Raw genomic sequence first — 23,107 nt, 5'->3', positions numbered from 1 at the left:
GTGGGTTTCGAATAAACAATGCGAGGAAGAAATGCCCGCTAAAAGCGATGAGCAAATCGCACGCTGAAAAAGAGAAACACAAACAAAAACGAGGAAACCGCTATGTCTGCCACCTACACCAACACAATTACACAGCGCCGCAAGACGGCCAAAGTGAGCAAGCAACAACAACAACAGCAGCAGCAGCAACAGCAACAATGGGCGGCCAGCGATTTCAGCGGCGAGTCAAACGAAAGACTTCACTTTCGCAGCCGTTCGACAAACTCGAAGGCAACAACAACACCAACACCAACCACGGGCCACAACTCACCTTCACCACTGTGCTGTAACGGTGCTCGTGCTCTAACCATGCTCAATTGCTGCGTCGACGCCAATTGCCATTTGAATGCGCCGCTGCGCGGCAGCGTTAGCCGGCACACAACGCCGACGGCGACGCCAACGCCAACTGCGACGCCCACGCCAGCAGCGACGCCAAAGCAAGCCTCCCCCTCGCCTACCTCCGATCGTTCGCGCTCCCTCTCACCTTCGCCCTCGCCGTCGCGCTCTCGCTCGCTCTCCTGCCACAAACAACAACACAGGCACCAGAGCAGCGCAGCAGCCGCCGCAGTCGGTGCAGGGGAGAGAGAAACAGCTAACTCGAATTCGCCGCCATTTACCGTTAGCCTGAGCATCGATCTCTTCAGCTGGACCCTGTTTCTCTTGGCCTTCGGCACGCGTTTCTACAAGCTGGCAACGCCGCCGCATATTGTGTGAGTAGAAAAACAATAACAAACAGGGAAGTGGAAAAAGGGGTCGCCATTGAAGGAAAGAGCAGTTCAACATTTATCAGAAATATGAAAAAGTTATAGATCTAGTTTGAAAAAACATTTTTTGTTTGTTGACCTTTCTACATAAAGTATTTATTTTTAGAGAATAAGGCAAAACAAGTTTATCTTTTAAAATCACTTTTCAAAAGCATTGTACCAACTTCGACTAATTTATTCAAAATGAATGCCGAAATTTATGCATAAATTCATACATGAATCTGGAAAAGTTTTGGAGGTCGTGGCTTTCCAAAGAACAGCTAAGTTTAAAAGCAATGTTTCTTTTTTATTTTTGTAAGTATTAATATGGATTCTATAATAATGAGTTATAAATGTTATTGCATAGGAATAACTTCGTAAGAGTTACAATTTGAATAGTAATTAATGAAGCACAGTAACATAAAAAATAATGATTTATTTATTACGACCACCAATTTTACATTAGTTTCTTTTTGATCTTACACTTTAGAACGTACTGTTCCCAGAAACATTTGAAACGAAATTCAGTTCGTTATTCAAATAAATATCTCTTAAAACACGTCTTAAGAAGGCCAACTAAATCTTTAGAAGTTAAACATACTTTTTATGAATTAGGATAGGAACTATGGTTTTTATGAATTATGGCTAGGAAGTGTTTGTTGAAAAGTACCCTTTTGTTGAAATTAGACTCTTACCAACGACTTCTTATGATAGATTAAAAACCCATTTCTTATCTCTACAGGTTCGATGAACTGCACTACGGCAAGTACATCTCGATGTACATGCGCAACATCTTCTTCTTCGATCAGCATCCGCCGCTGGGCAAACAGCTCATCGCCGGACTGGTCAGCCTGGCTGGCTACAGTGGCAACTACACTTTCACCCGGATTGGAGAGCCCTATGCGCCGGACATGCCCATCTTCTGGTTCCGGTTCGTCCCCGCCATGTGCGGAAGTCTTCTGGCCCCCGCCGTTTACAAGCTGCTGCTGGAGGCGAAACTGAGTCGCTGGGCATCGGCTCTGGGCGGTCTGCTCGTGGTCCTGGACAATTCCCTGCTGACCCAATCCCGCTTCGTCCTTATGGAATCGATGCTGCTGCTGACCACCACGGTGGGCATCGCCTGTCTGCTTCGCTTCCAACGGTGTCGCCTGGGCAGCTTCCAGTGGCTGGTCAGTGGAGCTGCGGCCGCCATCTTCCTGGGAGCCGCCGGAACCATCAAGTACATTGGATTCCTGTCGCTGGGACTGGCCTTCTATTTGCTATGTAGACACCTGTGGCAGCTGCTCTACGACGCGAGCCTGACTGGTATGGGTCCATCTTATCAAAACATAAATCATATTCCTAGAGCAGCGGTCTGTGCCTACAGCTGTCCTAGAAGATCAGTAGTTACGTATACGTCGTGTTAATATTGCGTATACGCAGTGTGGTCATCGTATCTCTATTCAATTTTAAAACTTTTACTAGTTACCTTATTCTTTGTTCAAAAAAAGGTTAAAACATAAAAGACAAACATATATTAAATGTTCTTAGCCTGTTCAGTAACGCTTTTACAATTAAACTGAAACACGTTTCTTCTTTTCAGATCGCCAGCTGTGGATGCACGCCATCAGTCGTCTGCTGATCTTCGTTGGGATTCCACTGGCCGTCTATGTAGGAGTCTTCTACGTCCACTTCAAAACGCTTCATCGTGCTGGACCACATGACAGCATTATGACCAGTGCTTTCCAGGCCTCTCTGGATGGCGGGCTGGCATCGATCACACGGGGACAACCGCTGGCGGTGGTACATGGCTCCCAGATCACACTGCGCAACACCCACGGACGCACCTGCTGGCTGCACTCGCATGCAGCTGTATATCCGGTGCGCTACCCGGACAAGAGGGGCTCCTCCCATCAGCAGCAGGTCACTTGCTACTCCTTCAAGGATGTGAACAACTGGTGGCTTGTTAAGCGACCCACAAAAGAGAACCTGGTGGTGGGAGATAACCCGGATGTTATTCGGCACGGTGACATCATTCAGTTGGTTCATGGAATCACCAGCAGGGCTCTCAATTCCCACGATGTGGCTGCCGCAATGACGCCCCAATGCCAGGAGGTCAGCTGCTACATAGACTACGAGATCAAAATGGCCGGAGAGCTGTTGTGGCGCGTGGAGATCCTGAATCGCGATTCCGAGGGCGACAGTTGGCACGCCATCAAGTCGGAGATCCGGCTCATTCACGAGTCCACGGGAGCTGCTCTGAAGTTCAGTGGCCGTCAGCTTCCGGATTGGGGCTTCAATCAGCATGAAGTGGTGGCGGATCGCGAAAAGGCAGGACACCAGGACACCATCTGGAATGTGGAGGAGCACCGCTATACCCAGAGTAAAATCAAATATATATTCAAAAAAATTAATTGTATATTAATGTTCTTTATACCCTTACAGCTGAGGACCATCGTGAGAGGGAGCGCCAGATGCTGACTGCCGAGATGATACCCACGAAGCGAACACGCCTCTCGTTCTGGGCCAAGTTACTCGAACTACAATCCAAGATGCTCTTCCAAGCGAAATCCCTGCCAAGTCACATGTACAGCTCGATGCCGCACGAATGGCCGCTGATGGACAAGGGCATCGCCTACTGGTTGGATTCGGAGTCCAGTGCGCAGATTTATTTGCTGGGAAACGTACTGCTCTGGTACACGGCCACCGCGGGAATAGTTGTCTACGCCGCATTACTCGCTTTTTACGCAGCACGACGGCAGCGACTTTGTTTCGATATTTCCGAGCAGGAGTGGCATCGTTTCCTGGTCGCCGGCGATACTTTCTTCGTTGGCTATCTTATGCACTACCTGCCGTACTTCTTTGTGGATCGAACGCTGTTCCTGCACAACTACTTGCCAGCCTTCATCTTTAAATTGCTCCTTTTGTGCTTTGTCGTGGAACACCTGGACTATCTGCTGCGACGGGTCTGCACCGGACGCGGTGTCCACCTGGTGCGCCTGTATCGCCTCATGCTCATCCTTTGGCTGGTGGGCGTGCTCAGCATTTTCTCCAAGTTCATACCATTCAGTTATGGAGCGCGCAAGATGACCATGAGTGAGGTACGCAGCCTGCGCTGGAAGGACACCTGGGACTTTGTCCTGCACAAAAATCACAACCTGCACTGAAAACCCAAATGCCATCTCCGCGGCCAGAGAGACGTGCAATGATGTACTCGTACCATGTACAATAGACTAGAAGACGTAGCTAAAGTTGAACTAGTGCTAAGCCATAAATTATTTGACATGTAAACATACTCATTTGCAAGAAGAATTAAAACTATTATTTATTTATTTAAAATTAAATCCTAATCTAAATTTGATGTGGATCTGTTATAAATCATTTACATCGTTAGTTTAAATGGCTAGCAAGTATATATATATTTCTCTGTTATAAGAAAAATGTGCGAGCTTTATAAGTCAGTTTATTTTGACTATAAATTGTAATCGTTAGTTATAGGATTATATACACTGAACACATACACCATAAGACATGGCCAATAAGGGACACTTTATAGACAGAAACACGAATATTCCAACTGCAGGGTTGTCCACTGTTGGTTTAGATGGCGAGGGGGATGTAAAAACTTGTTTAAGTATCAGCAATCCAGAGGAATTTGCCGAGAGTCTAGTGAAAGCGAAATGCGCTCAGAACAAGGAAAAGTTCCCGGCGTTATCTGTAATTCCCAGCAGTAGCATCCGAGATTTGTTAACCAGCGAGCTTCAGAAGTCCCGCTTCATGACCTTCAAGGAGAAGTTCTATGAGGAGATGTACTTCAAGAAGCCCAACGTGGGTAAAGTCAAGCAGTCTCTCTCTAAGCCGGACAGCGTGACCAACCTGTGCCAAACTTTCGGGAGTCCATCGAGTCTAGCTCCATCGGAATCCCTTTATACTGTCGTGATGCCGACCAGGTCGGTGGAACAAGTGAATAGAGAGTACGAGGCGTTCCACGACAAGTACATCATCAGCCACAATCACTACTTTCCGTCGGAACAGATCAATCGCAAGTAAGTAACTTCATAAAATTCCAGTTACACTAAAAATATTAGGTAATATCAAACAGTATATTATGTGGCTGTAACTTAATGTACTCCTTGATTGTTAAATATAATACATACTTCTAATTACCCCATCTCTTTCAGATATACCCCACCATTTGATCCAAAATCACCTTGTGGGGATTTCCATAGTCTTGGCGACTTCGGACTTAGAGTAAAACGTTGTCTTGAGGAAGGTGGAAATCACCTGAAGGTCGTTGGGAAGGCACAAGTAGACTTTATGAATCGAACCGAAGCTCCCTTGGGAACCAAATTCAAAAAGTATGTAAGAGTTTAGCAAAACTAACATAGAATTTTTTTAAATTTAAATATAACCTGGTGTGTTACGACAATCGTTCCAATTCTTATGACACTCAATATAAATCAGTGGTCGGCATGAAACAAAACTACATTTTGTCTTTTATTTGAGTGAAATTATTTACTCACAACGCACGACTGCTGTTGTACACTGTTTGAGTGGCGGAATAGATTGAGTAGACCTATTCCCTATGCCCGGTTAATAGGAAGCTGTCGATCGCTGATATAAATACCTGACATTTGAATACACACAATCTAAACCCAAACTTATGTATGCTGTCTAAAGGGTTTTAAAAGGTTCTGAATAATGATATACGACTCCTGTAGGTATCCTTGTGCGGTTCCCGACATAACTTTCGGAACCCCTCTGCGCAGCACCGGCGATGTGAAGATGCTTCTTAATAATACCGTACCCTGCGATAAAAGCAACCGGCTAGTCGGCGCCATCAGCTATTTGAACAAGAAGAGACACAATTTGAGAAAACCTCTTGACTATCATATGCATGAACTAAAATCTTTGCTAGAAAGGAGCGATAAGGATAAAACGGGCTATTTGTCACTGATACAGATTATGGAAATTTTAGCATGTTTCCACATTCGCCTGGATTTTGAAAAAATCCGTGTTGCGCTTTCCCATTTTCAGATGATAAGAGACGAGGGTTGTGCCACGGAGCGAGTAAATTACGTGGACTTCTTCAGACTCCTTTCCATTAATGAGCCACTGCCTAAAACAGGAAGTATGAGCAATGTTTCCGATTTCTGTTCCATGGAAACCACATATCGTTTACTCTGCGATGATCGTAACAAGAAGCGCAAAAATGATCCGATAGTCATCAATCAGAAGTTCAAAGAAGATAAAACGTGTGTAAAGGACCTCGTAACACCGGATATATCCATTTTACGTGGCCTAAGTCCCAGTGATTTCTCCCGTTTGCGGCCCAAGATGGAAATCGAACGTATTTTCAGAAGTCTCCTCCCTAAGGATAAATTTGAGGCTATTTGGCAAAATCTTATGATTGAGTACAGGAACCAGAATGAAATGGCATCCGTCATTCAGTTTCGTACCGAGATGCACAATAAAGTAGAAACCGCATAAAATCTTTAAAAATATAAAAAATAGAAGCGAAAAAAAATAGTATAAAAACTTAATTTTAGGGTTGATTAAGTTGTTGCTTGGCTTTTTGCAATAATCTTTGTTAGGCTTATTGCTAGCCTTATTGCTTGGTTTTCTGCTGGGCTTACTGCCTATAGCTTTATATAGCTTTATGGTTTATAAAAACTGTACTGTCAACAGGAATGTATTAACAACAATCAAAGGTAACGTTGTTGTTTTGTCTGGTATTAACAAGTTAGAGCATAGTTTTGGGCGGTTTGTGCAAAGCTAATATTTGAATAGTCATTAAACACTTGTTATGTTCTCAAACAGGAACTTAAGTTTTGTAAAGAACTGTTGTTAGTAAAGATATCGTGAGCAACACAAGAAAAACTCCACTTATCCGGAAGTTACTAGTGAACTATAAATGTGGTATCGCAAACTTATTTCAATCACAACACTCCATCGCTTATTTTCGGACAGGTCTACAATCAATCGTTAGCTACCCAACTAATCAAATATCCAAGATGAAGTATCTTTTCGTGGTTGCTCTAATTGCATTGTCCATCCAGTGTGCCTATTCTCAAACTTCCACAACAACTACAACAGCTGCCTCTACATCAACCACAACCACCGATGCAACAACAACCACCACGACCGCCTCTTCCACCCACAAGAAGCGTTGTTGGAAGGGCAACAATTGGTGCCACACCCGCATCCCCAACACGAAGTGCGCGAACCCCAGAAGGTGCCACAAGACCGTCGTGATTGTGACCCACAGGAAGGGATAAAGATGCCAATATGCCTTAAACATCTTAACCTTCTAAAAGAAATACAACTATAGACTTGTGATTTGTAAAAAATAAATAAATTTTAATGCAAATGAATTTACTGTTTTACCTACAACTAGTTTAATTTTCCAATTTTAAACTTCTGTAACTCAAAGTCTGTATAGGGTTCGTTCTCTAACTATAACTTTTTTGTTCGATATTACCCATTGAATAATACAATTTAAATCATTTATTTTTTACAAGATTTATGATGCTGAGTCGGGTAAAATGAAATTTTTGAAATTTAAAAACCGAAATCGTTTGTCCGCCGATAGTCCACTTTTCTCCACGTCCAGTTTTAAAATCATGGAATTTCAAAAATTTTCGAAAATCAAAAAAGTTTTACTTTTTAATAAAATGTTCATACAGATAGATATTAAAGGTCGACGAAAAATAAAATCTTTTTATGTCAGCTTTGAAGACTATGTACATATGTACTGAGCTAAGTTGATTGAATCTCACCATTTCATAAATTGAAACCTCTATGTTTATATATTTATAATACTTTAGGGAATGAAGTACGTTATTACAGATCTTAGAGCGAAATGTTTGTTTTTAACGTTTAAAACTACTAGTAATAATAAAAATAAATAAAAAAGAAATATAAATAAAAAAATTTACAATTAAAAAATTAAATTGCACTTTAGATATTTATGCTTGTTAGTTTGATATGTAAAGTTACTAGTAAATGTGTAAAAGAAAAACTGGCTTTGGCGCCATGACCTCAAGTAATACATACTGTGAAACGTTGTGGTTTAAGAAAAAGAGTTTAGTTGACAAACTTCGGAAAACTGAAATACGAAAATGTGAATTTCATAAAATATTTGGGATAACTTCTCCACCATACCATATTAGCCTTTTCTTAAAAATATCTTGGACATGGCTAGAACGAATCGCCTGGCGAAACAAAGCCAGATAGCTCAAAAATATATTATAACAACGGCTAAATAGTTGAAATAATCGTATGTGTATTACTTCTTGCTTTATTTGTTCAATTTCGACTTCCCACTTACTATGTTTAGCTATCTATTGCTGATATAATCGGTGTGAACAGCTGTCTTTACATGTCAGTGGGCCATAAAGTGGCCCATATATATGGCAAATATTTGACTTATTGATATTGATTTGAGTTTAATAGTCTTAATACTTCTGCAGAGAGGAAATCATGTTAAGAATATTTGCTTGGCAAATGTACTGGCTACCACTACACGAGCAGAATTCCCCTATAAAAGAGTTTGTGCTCACTCCAGCAAATCAGAAAACATTAGCCTGTCTTTTCTACAGTTTCATCAGCAGTCTCCAAAACCTCAGCATTCTTCAAGATGAAATTCCTTTTCGTGGTTGCTCTTATTGCCTTGGCTATTCAGGTGGCCTATTCTCAAACTTCCACAACAACTACAACAGCTGCCTCTACATCAACCACAACCACTGATGCAACAACCACCACAACCGCCTCTTCCACCCACAAGAAGCGTTGTTGGAGGGGCAACAACTGGTGCCACACCCGCATCCCCAACACGAAGTGCGCGAACCCTAGAAGGTGCCACAAGACCGTCGTGATTGTGACCCACAAGAAAGGATAAAGATTCCTGGACTTGAAGTTGTTATAAAATAGTAATAAAATGATTGATTTAAAAGACTTTTTTTTGTGATTTTCTGTATTCTCTAAACTAAGAATATCTTTCGAAATTTAAAGACTTTACTGCCAGCCAATGAAGCACGCAAACTTACCCAGGGTGAACTGAGAAATCCAGAGGTTTTTCATATCAAAACAGGGAAGAACGCTATAGTCGAGTACCACGACTATCAGATACCCGTTACTCAGTTAAATAGAGATATGCAAGTAGCAAAGCGAGATTAAAATGCGCCACCTACCGGCGGTATACAGATTTAAGCGTTATGGGCGTTAGAGTGGGCGTGGCAAATTTTTTTTTGGACCAATCGATAGGTATTGACGAGACCAATACATTTCAGTTAAATTTTTTTATCTAGCATGAAAGTTGTGGGCGTCACAGGTTTTCGCGGTTTGTGGGCATTAAAGTGGGCGTGGCAAACTTTTTTTTGGGTCAATCGATAGGTATTGATGAGAACAATACATTTCAGTTAAAATTTTCTATCTAGCATCAAAACTGTAGGAGCCACAGTTTTGGGCGGTTTGTGGGCGTTAGAGTGGGCGTGGCACTGTACTGAAACAAACTTGCGCTGCGCAGGAATCTCAGGAATCTGCGTGCCTAATCCCAGTATTGTAACTCTCATAGTTTCCGAGATCTCAGCGTTCATACGGACAGACGGACAGACGGACATGGCTAGATCGACTCGGCTAGTGATCCTGATCAAGAATATATATACTTTATGGGGTCGGAAACGCTTCCTTCTGCCTGTTACATACTTTCCGACGAATCTAGTATACCCTTTTACTCTACGAGTAACGGGTATAATTAATCCTCAAAACTTCTGTGTTTTATTTGTAATGCTATTTTAAAGTTTGCTTGGAATTGCCTTCAATTCTATTTGAGCTACTTTTTAGCGGATAAATATACCCATTTTTATGTAGATCCTCTGGAACTGTCTGAAATATTAGATATACATCTACAAGAAAAACGTTTCTTTAAATGCAAACAAATATTTGTTTAAGGTTATACTGACTCGGCTAGTTTTGCTGATCAAAGAAGCTTCCTTCTTCCTTCTTTACTTTACGAGTAACGGATATAAACATAATTTTAGAAATGGGTACATAACTCGAAATATACCTTTTTCGATATAAAGTAAAATGTTAAAAAATAACTCGAAAAAAAAGCATAATTTACTTTGAAAAGATTTGAATCAATGATTTTTAACGGTTATTTAAAGCTTAAAATCTTTATATAAACATTAATTATAATCAATATTTCCATATCTTAAGCTTATTGAAATCGCAGTGGATGAAAAAAGAAAATTATATATTTTAAAAGCCTTTTTTCAGAGTACTTATTTGGTTTCAGGGCAAATTTGAAATTTATTTTTAATTTATCAAGTGTACAATGTACATAATACCAATAAATATAAGCAAATAAACAAAACTTATCTGAATTTGCTTATAAAGAAATATAATTTTACTACGGTGGATCACAACACTCTCAAGAACCATTTCAATAGGGTAGCGCTCCCTTCTCCCTTCAGTTTTATCAGTAGTTGCCAAGGATCCAGGGATCGTATAAGATGAAGGAAGACCTGAATTTTTAAAAATTTAAAATAAATCTCTAAGCAAATGCAGTTTTTTGTTTTATTATATTTATTATAATAATATATCAATGATAATTATATCAATTATATTAAGAGGCTTACAATGCAGTGAATGACAAAAATTCGATCACATGTGGGACAATATGAGCACAAACATTCTTAAAGTCAAAGCAATCGTATTTCAAAATCAAAACAAACGTTCTTAAATTAACTGACTACAGCATACCCCAGCGGGTAGAGGGTTTGCGGCTTTGAATTTAAAATATTTCCTCAGAAGAACGCAGTCCCGAGATGGAGCCCTCGAAACGACATACTGCAAATGTTTTCATTTTCATAAGCTCTTCAAAGAACGAATTCAAATTAAATGTACACTGAAAAAAAAATCTTAAAAATTGTGGGCACCAGACGAACATAAGAGTTATGGGCGTTTGTGGGCGTTAGAGTGGCCGTGGCCCTTCGCTGAAACTAGAATCTGTATGCTTCAATAAACTTGGCAGATTTTCTAGTTTCTGAGATTGAGACGAACAGACGGAAATGGCTAGATCGATTGCGTACTAATCCCTATCTTTATATATTGAAAAGAGACGTTTTGGCCAACTCTCGGTCATGTCGGCTTGGACTTCAAGAAGTCTAAGTCTCGAACTTACGCCAGCACACAAAAAGAAGATTTAGCAGCCCATTACAATCTCAAGCAGTGAAAACGCTGTCTGAATCACTGATCGTAAATTTAAAAAAATATTTTTAAAAAGCTAAATCAAATGTTTTATGGAAGTTGCGCTCAAGAAAAATCAAGACTCATTTTTTTGCTTTATGTCTTAACTTAAGAACAAATATGTTTGGTCTTTTCGCTTGGGTGTGCGCTCCCAGTCACATAGAGTTAAGTAAAAATAAAGCTGGAATTAATTTGTGTCACACATTGTTCAGGTGTCTTTATATGCGAGTGAGCCGTTGTGCTTTGGGATTATTTGGATAATTGAAATAATATTGAACATTGATATTCCAATAGGCTTGTTAATTCTATTGTAAGGAAATCATTAAACAGGAAGTAAAACAGGAAGATAGAAACTTAGATATACCGAAATTCACCTATAAAAAGAGTACTTACCACTTCAATTAATCACAACACTCGGAAGATCACTTTGATAAGGTCTTGTCTCCTGTACTTCTCAATTAGGTCAGCTTGTTCCGCGAATTCCTGAATCCTTCAAGATGAAGTTCCTCTTTGTGGTTGCCCTTATTGCCGTGGCTATTCAGGTGGCCTATTCTCAAACTTCCACAACAACTACAACAGCTGCCTCTACATCAACCACAACCACTGATGCAACAACCACCACAACCGCCTCTTCCACCCACAAGAAGCGTTGTTGGAGGGGCAACAACTGGTGCCACACCCGCATCCCCAACACGAAGTGCGCGAACCCTAGAAGGTGCCACAAGACCGTCGTGATTGTGACCCACAAGAAAGGGTAAAGATGCCAAGATGGTATTCCCTTAACATCTTATCCTTCTAAAATTAATCAAGTTATTGACAAACGAATTAAAATAAAATATGATATAACAATACAGCAATAACTTATTTGTCATTACTTTTCTCAAGTCATTTAACTTACTGTTGATGCTGTCCGTTGTAAATGAAACAACACAACATCTTAAAATAAGTAATAATAAACTCTAAATCAAATAATATCTTGAGCTTGATAATAATACCAGTTCTGGTTTTCTAACACGTTTCCAAAATTTGTTGTTCCCTTTTATTTCTGTTATTATATTAGTTATAAGGGAGACGATGTACTGCAAGCTAATTTGATTGGGAAATAGCTCTATCTCACTTCCGATGAAGCCCGAATGTTACCAAACTTAAGAGTCCATGCGATGAATACCTAGACAAAATTTGGCATATACGAGATGACAGATAAATCGAGTTCACTTCGAAAATTAAAGACACCCAGAGAACACTCCATACATAACATACAACCAGGATAGGAAACAAACAAAAGACGCTGACGATGGCGAACAAAGGACACTTCATCGAGAGGAATGGCACCAAGCGGGCTGCCGGGTTGCCCTCCTTCGGACCCGATGAGCTGACCTCCAAGGATTGCCTGATCATTGCGCATCCGGCGGATGAAATACGCAGTCGTTTAGAAGCAGAGTGCAAAAGGAACCAACCACTGCCGATCGGAAAACTTCAGCCATTTATTCCAGATGGCAGTATCGGCGATGTCCTCAGCAGTGAAAGTCAAAAGACACGCTTCACCACCTTCAAGGAGAAGTTCCTCGAGGACATGTACTGTAAGTCTGGGAAAGTAGCGCAAATAGTGCCCACGCATTCGAAACCGGACGACGTGACCAATTGGAGCCGTACTTTCGGACACGCTAACCCACCGACAGACACTCTATATAGCACCATAATGCCGGAAAAGTCGGCCGATCAGGTTAATCGGGAATACGGCGAGTTTCATCGGGGCCACATTGTCAGCAACAATCACTACTTTCCCTCGGAGCAGGTCAATCGCAGGTTGGTTGGAAGTTTGTTTTCTTAAATAAATATACAGGCCTGTTCTGTTCGATTTGGCTTTGAATCCGATTTATAAGCAATTTGAAAAACTTAGTTAATTTTGGTATATCATCTGAAGCGTTACAGAACTAAGCTAAGACTTTTTTGTGATTAAACTACGTCTTGTATATATAAAATTCTTTTTCGTTTTTCCTAAGAAGCACTTTAAAGTATTATTTATTATTTTTTAGATATACAAAACCGTTTGATCGATCCGGAACCTTTGGAGTTTTGCTGGGCGCTGAGCACTGTGGTTCAACGATGAAAAAGTGTTTGAAGCAAGGTGACGAGCACTTAACTGTGGTCTCCAAACCCTGGATGGACTACGTCAAACGGACTAGAGGTCCCTTGGGAAAGAAATACAAGAAGTGAGTACCCCTCCATTTAAATACTTTTTAAGTAGTTGTACAATTTTCCATGCCAAGGAGCTTTAAATTGCAAACATGTAGTTCTGTTTACGTCAGAAAGTTAATTATTTGCAACATTGACTTAAGGTTGTTCGTGGTTGTTTGTTCAAGTGTGGATAATTAAGACCTAAGCATTTCAATTATTAAGACGCAAGTTGCTTAAATGCTTGGGCTAATATTTTAATAGTTTTTATTAGATCTGATAAAAACAAATAAAATTCCAATCAAAGTCCACTAACCCAGCAAAGTCTCTAGCTTATACCCGTTACTAGTAGAGTAAAAGGGTATATTAGATTCGTCGAAAATTATGTAACAGGTAGAACGAAGTGTTTCCGACCCTATAAAGTATGTTCTATATTCTTCATCAGGATCACTAGCGGCGTCGATCTTGCCTAATCCGTCTGTCCGTCTGTGTTAATATTTTTAATATTATTAACACCTATATTCATGTCAAAAAGTGTTAGAATCGGTCCATCCATTCAAAAGTTATAAGCAAATAAAGAATTCGACGCTAGATGGCGCTTTTGCGAAGTGTGCAACCTTGAAAACAGTCGCTTTCATGCTTGCCTATCTCCATCTCTCTCGCACTCCTCTTAAATGAGTAATAGGTATCTGATAGTCGAGGCCGTCTTGTTTTTTCCTAGATACCTAGATGAAGTGCCGGACATGTACTTTGGTCATAGCCGTCGGTCGGATAAATGTAGCATCAAAATGCTGCTGGAGGACATCAGGCCATGTGAGCAGGACGACACCTTGGTGAATGCCTTGTCCTATTTGAACAGGCTTCGCGAGAGCCTCCACAAGCGGAATGACTTCTACATGATGGACCTGATCGCGCTGCTGGAGAGGAGCGACAAGGAGCATACGGGTCACATGTCCCTCGCCCAGATCCTGGAGACCATGCACAAGCTGCACATACGTGTGGATGCGGCAAAAATCCGCACCATGCTATCGCACTTCCAGCAGATCCTCGATGAGGGTTGTCCCACGGAACGGGTGAATTACGATCTCTTTTGCCGGCTGCTCTCTGTCCAGCAACCCCTACCAAATGTAGGATCCATTGCGACCGTGCCGCATAATATGTACAACAAGGAAACAACCTATGGTAGTCTATGTAAAGATCGTATTAAAAATGCTCCAGAGGGGATAGTTGCCAACCAGCCCAGCTGGAGTCCTCACCACAGAGATGATGTCAACACACATGTCAGGGATATCGTAGAGCCGGAACTGGCCACCAGGATTGGCCTGAGACCCAGTGACATGAGCTGCCCACGGAACAAGGATCAAATGCAGAGGATATTCGAAAAGGTACTCTCCAAAGACGAATTTGAAGGCATATGGCAGTGCCTAAACAAGAATCAGGAGAACAAACAACCGGATCAGGAAGAAATGGCCTCAGTCGCACAGTTTCGTGCAGAGATCCTTAAAATTTCAGCCACCTAAAATATATTACACTTTATTTACAAAACATTATAAAATGGTTGTGAAATTACAAAGAAAGTATAATAAATGCACTTACTAATACATTTCAAAAGCAATCAAAGTTGTTCCATTCGGAAATTTCAATACCTACAGATAGCACACATATATAGTATACCCACTTTACTAGATCGAAACCATACAAATGGCAAACTTAGGCCGTTACATAGACAGAAACCCCGAAATGAGGGCGGCAGGATTGGCATCGTCCTTGGAAACCTACGGCACCAAGGATCTCTTATTGGTCGTGCACATGGAGGAGGAGGCGGAGAACCGTATAAGGGCACTTTGTCGGCAGAGCAGGCCCAATCCTTTGAAACGAACGCCCAAGATTCCCACTAATCAGATCGGAGACATTTTAAGCAATAGCGATAAGGGACTTTTTGCCGAGTTTCAGAACAGGTTTCGCGAGAGTATGTTCTCTAAAAAGCCTGCTTTGGGGGAAGTCAAGGCAACCCACTCAAAACCGGACTCTGTGACCAATTTGAGCCGTACTTTCGGTCGTACTTGTGTTCCCGAACCTGAAGATTCCCTCTACTGTGTTGTACTTCCCCCGAAATCTGCCGAGCAGGTCAACCGAGAGTTTGCCGAATTCCACGATAAACACATCGTCAGTCACAATCACTACTTTCCCTCGGAACAGATCAATCGACGGTCGGTTAAATAACTTCTTTTAATTATTTTAAAGACTAATTCAAGTACTTTGTTGTGTAGATATTCAAAACCCTTTAGCCGGTTCAACACATTTGGCCTACCAGCCTGTGTAGATTCTTCCGGTATTAGGGTAAAACGCTGCTTGCAGGAAGGCGAGGAGCACTTGATAATAGTCAAGAAGCCCCAAAAGGATTTAGACGATCGCACAAAAGGTCCATTGGGCAAAAAGTACACGTGAGTATTGAAGATGTTATTGTTATACTGATAGCTGGTCTTGTTTTAATATTTAAGAGTACTAGTAATTCCGAGGTAAATGGAATTCAAATATTTTCCTTTTTAGTTTAGTTAAAGTATATTTTAGATTTTATAATGCGATTTATAAAAATCAATCAGAATCTGCTATAGAAAGTGGGTTATGGTTTTAATGAAGAAGAAAACATTGTTAATATCAAGAACGCTTTAATACTGAAATCCAGAAGAACTCGCTCTTGAAAACAAGAAGAATTCCGTCTCGGAAGCAGAAAGATATTTATTAAAATCAAGGACGATTTATTCCTGGAAACGAGATATTTAATGCTTAAATTCGAGAACTTTTTTTCTTGAAACTAAGTTATTTCTCAAGCCAAGAACACTTATTCTTATTCATTCTAGTTTTGATTTACCTTCTCATAAAGATCATCTCATTCATTGCAGATGGTATCCCTACCAGATCCCGGAAAATATGACGTTTGGTCGGAAGTTGCCTCGTGATACCGACGTTAGGTCACTTCTAGAAAATACCGCACCCAGCGTCGCCTCCGAGAAGTTGGCCAGAGCAATTAGTCACCTAAACATGTTGCGCAAGTTGCTCCAGGAGAGGGATGACTTCAATATGAACCAAGTTATCAGCGCTCTTGGAAATAAGGACAATGAGGGCAATGGCCAACTTCCACTGACAGAGGTCATTCACGTGATGCATAGGTTGAATATTCCGGCAACTGCGGAGAAAATCCGCATCGCTGCCTCCCACTTCAAGTTGTTCGTGGACGAGGGATGCTGCTCGGAACGAGTGAAGTACGTGGGTCTGTGCGAACTCCTTTCCATACTGAAGCCGCTGCCCATGATTGGATCCATTTCACCCATGCCGAAGGTGGTGTATAACCAAGAAACCGCCTATCGGCAGTTGTGCGCAGATTTGGTAAAGAAACCCGCTGAAGGTCGAAACTTCAACCATCCTCGAAAGAATCGCATTCAGAAGGACGCGGATGACACACGTGTCAAGGATGTCCTGAACCCAGACTTGTCTACCCTATGTGGCTTATGGCCAAGGGACTTTAATGTATTGCGTAGCAAGGACGAGGTAGAACGTATATTCAAGGATATCCTCTCGAAAGAGGACTTTCAATCGATCTGGTTGCGTTTGATGGGCGAGCAGAAGGATCAGAACGCATTGGCATCTGTTGCCCAGTTCCGGGCTGAGATGAAAAAGATCATTCGGTAGTGACTCTCTTTAAGTTAGATGAAAAACAAGAAAGATTTCAAAGGAAAAATAAGATTTTGATACTACTAAGAACAGTTGGTTCGGTTTATATGAGAATATTTTTTCAAATCCTACAATAAAAGAACAAACATGTATTTAATTGCATAACCCTGCAATATTTAAACTTTTCTTAACTGCTGATAGAAGTTCAATAATTATGTTGTATTTTTTTAATAATGCCAATAAACGAACAAGGTATAATTATAAAGCTTTTTTGTAGTTAGATATCATAAAGTTGGGGAATTGGGAGGGGGGATCTGGATCAGGTCGTGTGTGTTGGAGGTGGTTGATTCCGTCGTGGTTGTGGAACTGGCTGCACTGGACTGGTTCACCAGGAAACACGCCACGGTGCCCAAAAGGAGCAGGACACAGGTGAAATTCATTCCGATGGTTGAAAAGTGATTGCGATCAACTGATGCTGTTCTGGCGACTTGGCAGCACTATTTATACCGCTTTCGGTGGGTGCAAGAATGGCGTTAGCAAACATCTTAATTTCTAAAAAGTCTGCTCTTTTCGGTATCAGCGTGAGTACCTAATGAGTGTCGTAACCTGAACCTCGAGTATAACAGGGTCAAGTAAACAAAAATGTTCGAAAAATTAAGTCTTAAGGTAGCATTTGTTTAAATACTCATGAATTATTCCAGTTTCAGCTGTTGATTTGCGTACTTTTTAACCAAAAGCCGTGTACGCTTGTTAAAACAAATATGGTGACTGTAAGGAGACAACAAGTAATTTCCAAGGACATGCTTTTGTGTGTTTTAAATTGTACAACTTACCACAAATTGGTTCTGATCAAGAACATACATATATACTTTAAATGTTATTTTCTTTTTTAAAAATACTTTCCAAGGTTTCTGCATTTAATTACGTGGAACGAAAAAAGTCCCAAAACTTGGTCGGTTTTTGTGAAAACCTATTCGATTTTTATTTTATTATTTGGAGGCTTATTTATTTTAAACTGGTTAAGACACCCGACTCTCCTAGACTGTTAACGCTTTTGGTTTGATTTCATAAATACTAGAGAATTTTGTGCAAGTTGCAAGTTGCAATTCGAGCTCACAGCGATATAGTTTTTCTCCCATATTGCGCTTACCCTTGTATAAACACTTTACACTATAAGCATTCCTAACCACTTGTTGAAAAAGAATAAAATCGTTTAGTATGTAAATACACGACCAATGGAGTGGTTTGTAAAGTTCTTGGTAAATTTTCAGATTGCCTGTCTAAGCATTAACGTAGTTTATGGGATGCACAATCCAATGATGCGAATTCGTAAGAGACTTAAGATATGTTATTTATAAGTATGTAATGAAAAACTTTCATTGAATCATAGATTGTGATTTGGGAGAGCTCCTAACTTGCAAGTTTAGATTGGTTCACTGTTGGCTCTACGAGTGCGTGTGTCTTCCGGATCACATTTATCTAGGACTCGGAAATGGCTGCCTCTATATAGAATTCGCTTAAAAAGCAAGCCTACTTTGGAGTCATATAATCATATTACCGTGAACAAATTCCTAAGTTTTCAATAAATAACTTTATTATGAAGATATACAGGTCAGTGTTCTACTTTATTTATCCGCCTTATATAGTCACATTTCACTACCAGAAATATTGCTGTTTCATACACATTTACCTTTCAAATTTGGTTGTCTAAATTGTTTAAACGTTTCAGTCAGTATGCTAGCAACGATTCAAATATACATGTACCTAAGTAGTAATAAAAAATTCCAAGTGTCCTGCTACTTTTCGTGTTATAAATCCTTGAGGTACAATACAGTTTTAAGTAATTGTATGAGTTCAGAGTAAAGGTAAATTACAGCCATTGAAATTGTTCTGTTGGTTAAACAGAAAGACGTTAAGAACGGAAATAAAACGCATAAGACTTCAGCTTACATGCTAATCACAAACTACTTTATTTGCACTCAAAGGCGGAGGTAGGATGACTACTTGGCTTTGTCTAGAAAGTCTTTTGCCTCGTTGATCTTGGCCGCCAAGTAGGGTGAGCCCCCTCGATCCGGATGATTCAGCAACATAATCTTTTTGTGGGCGTCCTTGATCTGGAAGAGATTGTAGAAATAAGTAACCAGGAATAGAGAGAACTTAAAAACAATTTCAAACTATTATAGTTTTGAATCAATAATACCAAACCTTAGGAACAAGAAAACTGAGAAAACTACTGTAATAAAATGGGATAGCTCATTTCTGCCTTAGCTTAAAAAATAAATTTCTCTAAGAACAGAGGTAGTACTAGTACGTTCCACTATATACTTAGTTTCTTTTTAACCAAAGCTATTAGATAAAAACTAGACTAATATTTGAAGACTTTCTAAAGGTTAGGTAGCTCATGTTTCAACCAAAAATATGAGGATCCTTGAACCCCGATATCTACATATTCACAGTGAAAATACTGCGTTATACCTTGATCTTCGGCGCACTGGGACTGACACCCAGGATGAGGGAGGCCTCCCGCTTGTTCATCTTGGGATCGAATCCGCCCTTGTAGTATTTGGAGGCCGCCATGCTCTCCGCATCAAATTTCGGCAGGTTCTTGAGGGCCTCGTTGAATTTGGTGGTCATCTGGGGCATCCGGCGGATCAGGTGCTTCCCGGCGAAGCCCACGGCGGCCACTCCAAGTCCCGCCAGAATTACGGAGCTCGCCTTCGGGAGGGAAATATTCGGATTGGTGGCCATAGCACAGTCAATTTGAGAGTATAGAAAAGGAGAAATTCGAAATATTTTACGATTGTTGTTGACTAAAACAATGTGATTTAAGTATTACCATTTTTATGTAATTTGAACAGCTGTATTTTCAGTGGAACTGCATGGCCTGCCTGCCAGCTGTTGGGTAATCGATAGTTTTAGGGTTGTCGCTGTTCGGAAATGTATTATCGATACGGGTCTTCAAGCAGAAATAATTGTACTAGAAATTAGGTAATAATTTTTTTAGAAATTGCTACTTTATAAATTATTATTTACTGGTTTTTAAAATGCTGTATTTTTGTATGATTTTTTTTCTTGGAGCTTTTGATAGACGTAGCTGCTTTGCATGGGCGCAATCTAATAAAATGTCAGGGGTTAGTGAAGTTTTAATTTTACATATATTGAGATTTATAGATGAAATCAGAATGGAGCTATAACATATATTTCTGCCAACTATTTTGTTTTTTATTTTGATCCCCCCTCGTTCCACCAGTGCTGTAACACAGCTGATTGTCAACAACCAGGGCTGCAGGCTCAAAACAGCAGTTGCCAGTTCGATAGGCCCGAAAATGTAATTATCTTCCAACAGCTGGCAACTGCGAATCAAAAGGTGAACCGAAACAGGTAATTCCGGAATTTCAAACACTTCCAAAACCCTCCCCACAAAACCCTGCGCAGCTGCTATCGACTGAGTGCGCAGACGTTGCCTATCGATTGCTATCGCTTCGCATCGATAACGGGACTCAACAAAGTGCACAAACAAGCAAAGAAGAAGCAGGAAAATTTGATGTGCAAAGTTTCAAAACCAAATCACCCAATTATTGATTGACGAAAGTAAAAGTGTCGAATTGGTGATCTCCACATCCTGGTGGCGTGGTGGTGTGCGTGCCTGTCCGTGAGCGTACCGCTAACCGTGAGCGCCTGTGTGTGTGTGTGTGTGTCGGACGGTCGGTCGGTTGGTGAGAGTGTGTGCGTAAGCTCCTCAGCTGGGGAAAAACTTTTGGAAAATTAGGAGGCAGCAGGAAAAACAGCCGTCAAACTGGAGCGAATTCCGGAATATCTACGCGACACGGTCGATTGGCTGATGGGGTGAGTTCTGTAATGCCACCATATAATAGATCCAATTCCCGAATCCCCATTGTCATACCCCAAAAAGGTAGTTTCGCCCAGAAAAGCAGAAAAAAAACCATACATAGGGTATATCTTGGCCACTTGGTGGGTCTCTTGCGTCGCTTTGTCTTCGGTGTCCTCTGCTTTTTTCGTCTGCTGCTCTTTTTCGTCGCCATTTGGCCTCTTGCCAATTGGCCTCGTTTCGCAGTTTCGCCGACAGAAATTTCTTTTTTCGTCGCACTTCCCACAGGAGTAGACCCCCAAATACCCTGCAAAAGGGCCCCTAACTGACCAGCCAACATATAAACTTGATAATCACTGCAAAGACTGGCTAAAGAAAACATTATCAAAGAATATTATAATAAAATAGCCCTAATAATTGGAAGCCCAAAGGTTCCCCTTATATAAAACCCCGCTTTAGACAACCCACTCATTCCATGGCTAAGTTACGTATCAGACATTTCTTTGTTGTGATTGCGGCCTATGAAAATCAATGGGCATTTTTATCGATTTCTCAAATGTGGTTACCAAGTCGCAAGTGTTTTGATTTACTTGCCCACCGACTCCATAAGTAATCCAAAGTGCGAATGTGTGAGTGTGCGGTTTTTGTTTGTGTGCGTGATCGTCCTCTCCTTCTCCTTCTTCGTCTTCTTCTTCTTCTTCCCACGAATCGGAGTCGCAAGGCCATCGCTGCACTTTGATTGCATTGCACTGCGTTTATTTTCGTGCTCGTCTTCGCCTCCTTCTCCTCTTCTACCCTTCTCTTTCTCTCCTTCCTCTTTTGTTTATGCCTCCAAGCAGGGTCGGAATTCTGGAGATAAGAGCAGGTTTAACGAACTTGCCAATTTCATTACCACAATGTATTCGATTTGGTTCTAGAATATGCAAAATACAACTTAGCTCTTCGGACTTTAAAAAGAACCTGAAGAAAGCTTAAATAGGTGTCGGTAATATCGAACCATTGAACCCACTGTTCATTCATGGTTACAGTTCTCAATTAGTGCGCGAATATTTAAGGGTTCATATACACTTGTAGCGCGATTTATTTAATTCCATTTATTTCAAGATTCTTAATTAGTGTGCAAAAATGTAAGGGTTCATATACACTTGTAGCGCGATTTCTGTGATTTTTTCTTATGAAGGAAACGTGTGGACTTTTTATACCATCATTCTTAATAAGTGCGCAAATATTTAAAGGTTCATATGCACTTGTAGCGCGATTTCTGGGATTTTCTTTATATAAATCATCTCTCTTATTAAGTTTGTATGTTTTTAAGGGGTTTTATACACTGGGACTGTTTTAAATTTTTTTGTATTTAAAAAAAAGTCTTACTCAATTTCAGTTTTTGGAGTCTTTAAGACATTATTTAGACGTTTTTAACTTTAAAAAATACAAAACAAGTTAAAAACCATAACGGTTTAACTGAAATTGAAAATGTTTAATCATTTATCTTGTTGCTATACAACGTCTTAAATCAACATTCCTTATAAATAGTTGCGCACTAATTAAAAACTTAAACGATAAATGAACAATGCGTTCAATGGTTCGATATTACTAACCCAAAAAAATCGGTATAACAGTCCCTTAAAAACAATATCGTGTTTTCGACTTCAAAAAAGAACCACCAAACTTTTTGCATACAACCAAAATCAGTAAATTACCACTTCAAGACATTCAACCACTATTTAGGATTTCATTTTGAAGCTAGATCTTCATCAAATTCAAAGGACAATGAATAAAATCCTTCTAGATGCACCAATGCAGAAAAAGGGTTGTGAAGAGAGTCAAATGATTTAACCTACCTGTGAGGATGGTGGATGAAAATTTCCAAATTTTGTTTTATTAGGGTGTTCGGGAACTTCACCCTTAGCTTTGTTATTTAATTGAAAAAGTTTTAGGTAAGTCGTATGTAAAAGACTGTGCCAAAAATTTGAATTGATTTCGAAGCTAATACATTAATATAGAAAGGTAGTAAATCTTATTTGTATCTTGCCAAAACGCAATGTTTTTTAAAACATGGTTGTTTGTTGACTTGGGCTTATGTAACGCTAATTATAATGATTATGGTCAGTGTATTTGCAAAATTACGTTTTAATTAGCTTTTTAAGTTCAACCCTTACTTAAATAGTATGGCTTGGAAAGTTGAGAATACATCTGCTTCTACCTTTCGACCCTTAATATGGATTGGTACCATCTTAGGGGTTGTAAAACCATGACTTATGCAAGTTATCTCTTTCAAAACTACGCCAATTAAAGGGATAAAGTTCGGAAAGAAACCCAATTAGGCACAATTTAGCGATTAGACAGGAAAATCGAGCGGTGGCAAATTGCGGAAATCGAGTTGATTAGAAACAGACATCGATGTTAGGAGGGTGAAATA

General features: G+C 40.2%; 10 protein-coding genes across 12 annotated transcripts in view; 9 read left to right on the top strand and 1 right to left on the bottom strand.

Annotated features, from left to right (window-relative positions):
* The first annotated feature begins 102 nt into the window (after window positions 1-102).
* Window positions 103-4,105, top strand: rt (Protein O-mannosyltransferase rt). The gene is made up of 4 exons (XM_017083040.4): window positions 103-749; window positions 1,525-2,087; window positions 2,365-3,144; window positions 3,207-4,105. Exons 1-4 carry the CDS (start codon window positions 103-105, stop codon window positions 3,926-3,928), a joined length of 2,712 nt encoding a protein of 903 aa, XP_016938529.4. The 3' UTR covers window positions 3,929-4,105.
* A 125-nt stretch (window positions 4,106-4,230) lies between these two features.
* LOC108016381 (EF-hand domain-containing family member B) lies at window positions 4,231-6,277 on the top strand. Its single transcript, XM_036814734.3, has 3 exons — window positions 4,231-4,807; window positions 4,943-5,119; window positions 5,483-6,277. Exons 1-3 carry the CDS (start codon window positions 4,293-4,295, stop codon window positions 6,249-6,251), a joined length of 1,461 nt encoding a protein of 486 aa, XP_036670629.3. The 5' UTR covers window positions 4,231-4,292; the 3' UTR covers window positions 6,252-6,277.
* Window positions 6,278-6,747: 470 nt separating this feature from the next.
* Window positions 6,748-7,091, top strand: LOC136116958 (neurofascin-like). Its single transcript, XM_065864867.2, has one exon. The coding sequence runs from the start codon at window positions 6,776-6,778 to the stop codon at window positions 7,037-7,039; it is 264 nt and encodes an 87-aa protein (XP_065720939.2). The 5' UTR covers window positions 6,748-6,775; the 3' UTR covers window positions 7,040-7,091.
* Window positions 7,092-8,348: 1,257 nt separating this feature from the next.
* Window positions 8,349-8,696, top strand: LOC136116951 (neurofascin-like). The gene has a single exon (XM_065864809.2). It carries the CDS (start codon window positions 8,401-8,403, stop codon window positions 8,659-8,661), a length of 261 nt encoding a protein of 86 aa, XP_065720881.2. The 5' UTR covers window positions 8,349-8,400; the 3' UTR covers window positions 8,662-8,696.
* A 2,742-nt stretch (window positions 8,697-11,438) lies between these two features.
* LOC136116957 (neurofascin-like) lies at window positions 11,439-11,808 on the top strand. Its single transcript, XM_065864861.2, has one exon. The coding sequence runs from the start codon at window positions 11,510-11,512 to the stop codon at window positions 11,768-11,770; it is 261 nt and encodes an 86-aa protein (XP_065720933.2). The 5' UTR covers window positions 11,439-11,509; the 3' UTR covers window positions 11,771-11,808.
* A 410-nt stretch (window positions 11,809-12,218) lies between these two features.
* LOC108014490 (uncharacterized) lies at window positions 12,219-14,722 on the top strand. The gene is made up of 3 exons (XM_036816245.3): window positions 12,219-12,818; window positions 13,049-13,225; window positions 13,909-14,722. Exons 1-3 carry the CDS (start codon window positions 12,307-12,309, stop codon window positions 14,705-14,707), a joined length of 1,488 nt encoding a protein of 495 aa, XP_036672140.3. The 5' UTR covers window positions 12,219-12,306; the 3' UTR covers window positions 14,708-14,722.
* Window positions 14,723-14,809: 87 nt separating this feature from the next.
* On the top strand, window positions 14,810-17,300 carry LOC108016389 (EF-hand domain-containing family member B). Its single transcript, XM_017083036.4, has 3 exons — window positions 14,810-15,397; window positions 15,458-15,631; window positions 16,091-17,300. The coding sequence occupies exons 1-3, from the start codon at window positions 14,889-14,891 to the stop codon at window positions 16,875-16,877; spliced, it is 1,470 nt and encodes a 489-aa protein (XP_016938525.4). The 5' UTR covers window positions 14,810-14,888; the 3' UTR covers window positions 16,878-17,300.
* A 685-nt stretch (window positions 17,301-17,985) lies between these two features.
* LOC118877411 (uncharacterized) lies at window positions 17,986-18,419 on the top strand. Its single transcript, XM_036816123.3, has 2 exons — window positions 17,986-18,188; window positions 18,250-18,419. The coding sequence occupies exons 1-2, from the start codon at window positions 18,095-18,097 to the stop codon at window positions 18,378-18,380; spliced, it is 225 nt and encodes a 74-aa protein (XP_036672018.1). The 5' UTR covers window positions 17,986-18,094; the 3' UTR covers window positions 18,381-18,419.
* A 46-nt stretch (window positions 18,420-18,465) lies between these two features.
* On the bottom strand, window positions 18,466-19,824 carry LOC108016390 (mitochondrial import inner membrane translocase subunit TIM14). Of its 3 annotated transcripts, XR_005014289.3 has the most exons (4): window positions 19,696-19,824; window positions 19,335-19,574; window positions 18,810-18,973; window positions 18,466-18,749 (listed from the first exon to the last, which is right to left on the bottom strand). XR_005014289.3 is itself a non-coding variant. In XM_036816122.3 (2 exons), exons 1-2 carry the CDS (start codon window positions 19,605-19,607, stop codon window positions 18,860-18,862), a joined length of 387 nt encoding a protein of 128 aa, XP_036672017.3. In that variant the 5' UTR covers window positions 19,608-19,622; the 3' UTR covers window positions 18,806-18,859. The 3 variants fall into 3 exon arrangements, 1 of the variants encoding a protein (XP_036672017.3); XR_005014287.3 differs by lacking the exon at window positions 19,696-19,824 and having other exon boundaries at window positions 19,335-19,622; XM_036816122.3 differs by lacking the exons at window positions 18,466-18,749; window positions 19,696-19,824 and having other exon boundaries at window positions 18,806-18,973; window positions 19,335-19,622.
* Window positions 19,825-20,354: 530 nt separating this feature from the next.
* Window positions 20,355-23,107, top strand: part of Mob2 (MOB kinase activator 2) — a 46,552-nt gene continuing 43,799 nt past the window's right edge. Inside the window, exon 1 of the mRNA XM_036816275.3 lies at window positions 20,355-20,705. Within this exon, the coding sequence (XP_036672170.3) occupies window positions 20,701-20,705 (5 nt within the window). The 5' untranslated portion in view covers window positions 20,355-20,700. The remainder of the gene's footprint in view (window positions 20,706-23,107) is intronic.

Source organism: Drosophila suzukii, chromosome 3 (genome assembly GCF_043229965.1).
Source record: "Drosophila suzukii chromosome 3, CBGP_Dsuzu_IsoJpt1.0, whole genome shotgun sequence".
NCBI lineage: Eukaryota > Metazoa > Arthropoda > Insecta > Diptera > Drosophilidae > Drosophila > Drosophila suzukii.
This window is presented reverse-complemented; position numbering and strand designations above follow the sequence as displayed.

Coding starts and splice junctions, on each gene's coding strand:
- LOC108016389 (XM_017083036.4), top strand. CDS start 14,889: ATGGCAAACTTAGGCCGTTACATAGACAGAAACCCCGAAATGAGGGCG. Junction 15,398..15,457: donor TCGGAACAGATCAATCGACG/GTCGGTTAAATA, acceptor TTTGTTGTGTAG/ATATTCAAAACCCTTTAGCC. Junction 15,632..16,090: donor CCATTGGGCAAAAAGTACAC/GTGAGTATTGAA, acceptor CATTCATTGCAG/ATGGTATCCCTACCAGATCC.
- LOC108016390 (XM_036816122.3), bottom strand. CDS start 19,607: ATGGCCACCAATCCGAATATTTCCCTCCCGAAGGCGAGCTCCGTAATT. Junction 18,974..19,334: donor CCAGTGCGCCGAAGATCAAG/GTATAACGCAGT, acceptor AATCTCTTCCAG/ATCAAGGACGCCCACAAAAA.
- LOC136116958 (XM_065864867.2), top strand. CDS start 6,776: ATGAAGTATCTTTTCGTGGTTGCTCTAATTGCATTGTCCATCCAGTGT.
- LOC118877411 (XM_036816123.3), top strand. CDS start 18,095: ATGGAGTGGTTTGTAAAGTTCTTGGTAAATTTTCAGATTGCCTGTCTA. Junction 18,189..18,249: donor CAATCCAATGATGCGAATTC/GTAAGAGACTTA, acceptor ATTGAATCATAG/ATTGTGATTTGGGAGAGCTC.
- LOC108016381 (XM_036814734.3), top strand. CDS start 4,293: ATGGCCAATAAGGGACACTTTATAGACAGAAACACGAATATTCCAACT. Junction 4,808..4,942: donor TCGGAACAGATCAATCGCAA/GTAAGTAACTTC, acceptor CATCTCTTTCAG/ATATACCCCACCATTTGATC. Junction 5,120..5,482: donor TTGGGAACCAAATTCAAAAA/GTATGTAAGAGT, acceptor CGACTCCTGTAG/GTATCCTTGTGCGGTTCCCG.
- rt (XM_017083040.4), top strand. CDS start 103: ATGTCTGCCACCTACACCAACACAATTACACAGCGCCGCAAGACGGCC. Junction 2,088..2,364: donor CTACGACGCGAGCCTGACTG/GTATGGGTCCAT, acceptor TCTTCTTTTCAG/ATCGCCAGCTGTGGATGCAC. Junction 3,145..3,206: donor GGAGCACCGCTATACCCAGA/GTAAAATCAAAT, acceptor ATACCCTTACAG/CTGAGGACCATCGTGAGAGG.
- LOC136116951 (XM_065864809.2), top strand. CDS start 8,401: ATGAAATTCCTTTTCGTGGTTGCTCTTATTGCCTTGGCTATTCAGGTG.
- LOC136116957 (XM_065864861.2), top strand. CDS start 11,510: ATGAAGTTCCTCTTTGTGGTTGCCCTTATTGCCGTGGCTATTCAGGTG.
- LOC108014490 (XM_036816245.3), top strand. CDS start 12,307: ATGGCGAACAAAGGACACTTCATCGAGAGGAATGGCACCAAGCGGGCT. Junction 12,819..13,048: donor TCGGAGCAGGTCAATCGCAG/GTTGGTTGGAAG, acceptor ATTATTTTTTAG/ATATACAAAACCGTTTGATC. Junction 13,226..13,908: donor TTGGGAAAGAAATACAAGAA/GTGAGTACCCCT, acceptor GTTTTTTCCTAG/ATACCTAGATGAAGTGCCGG.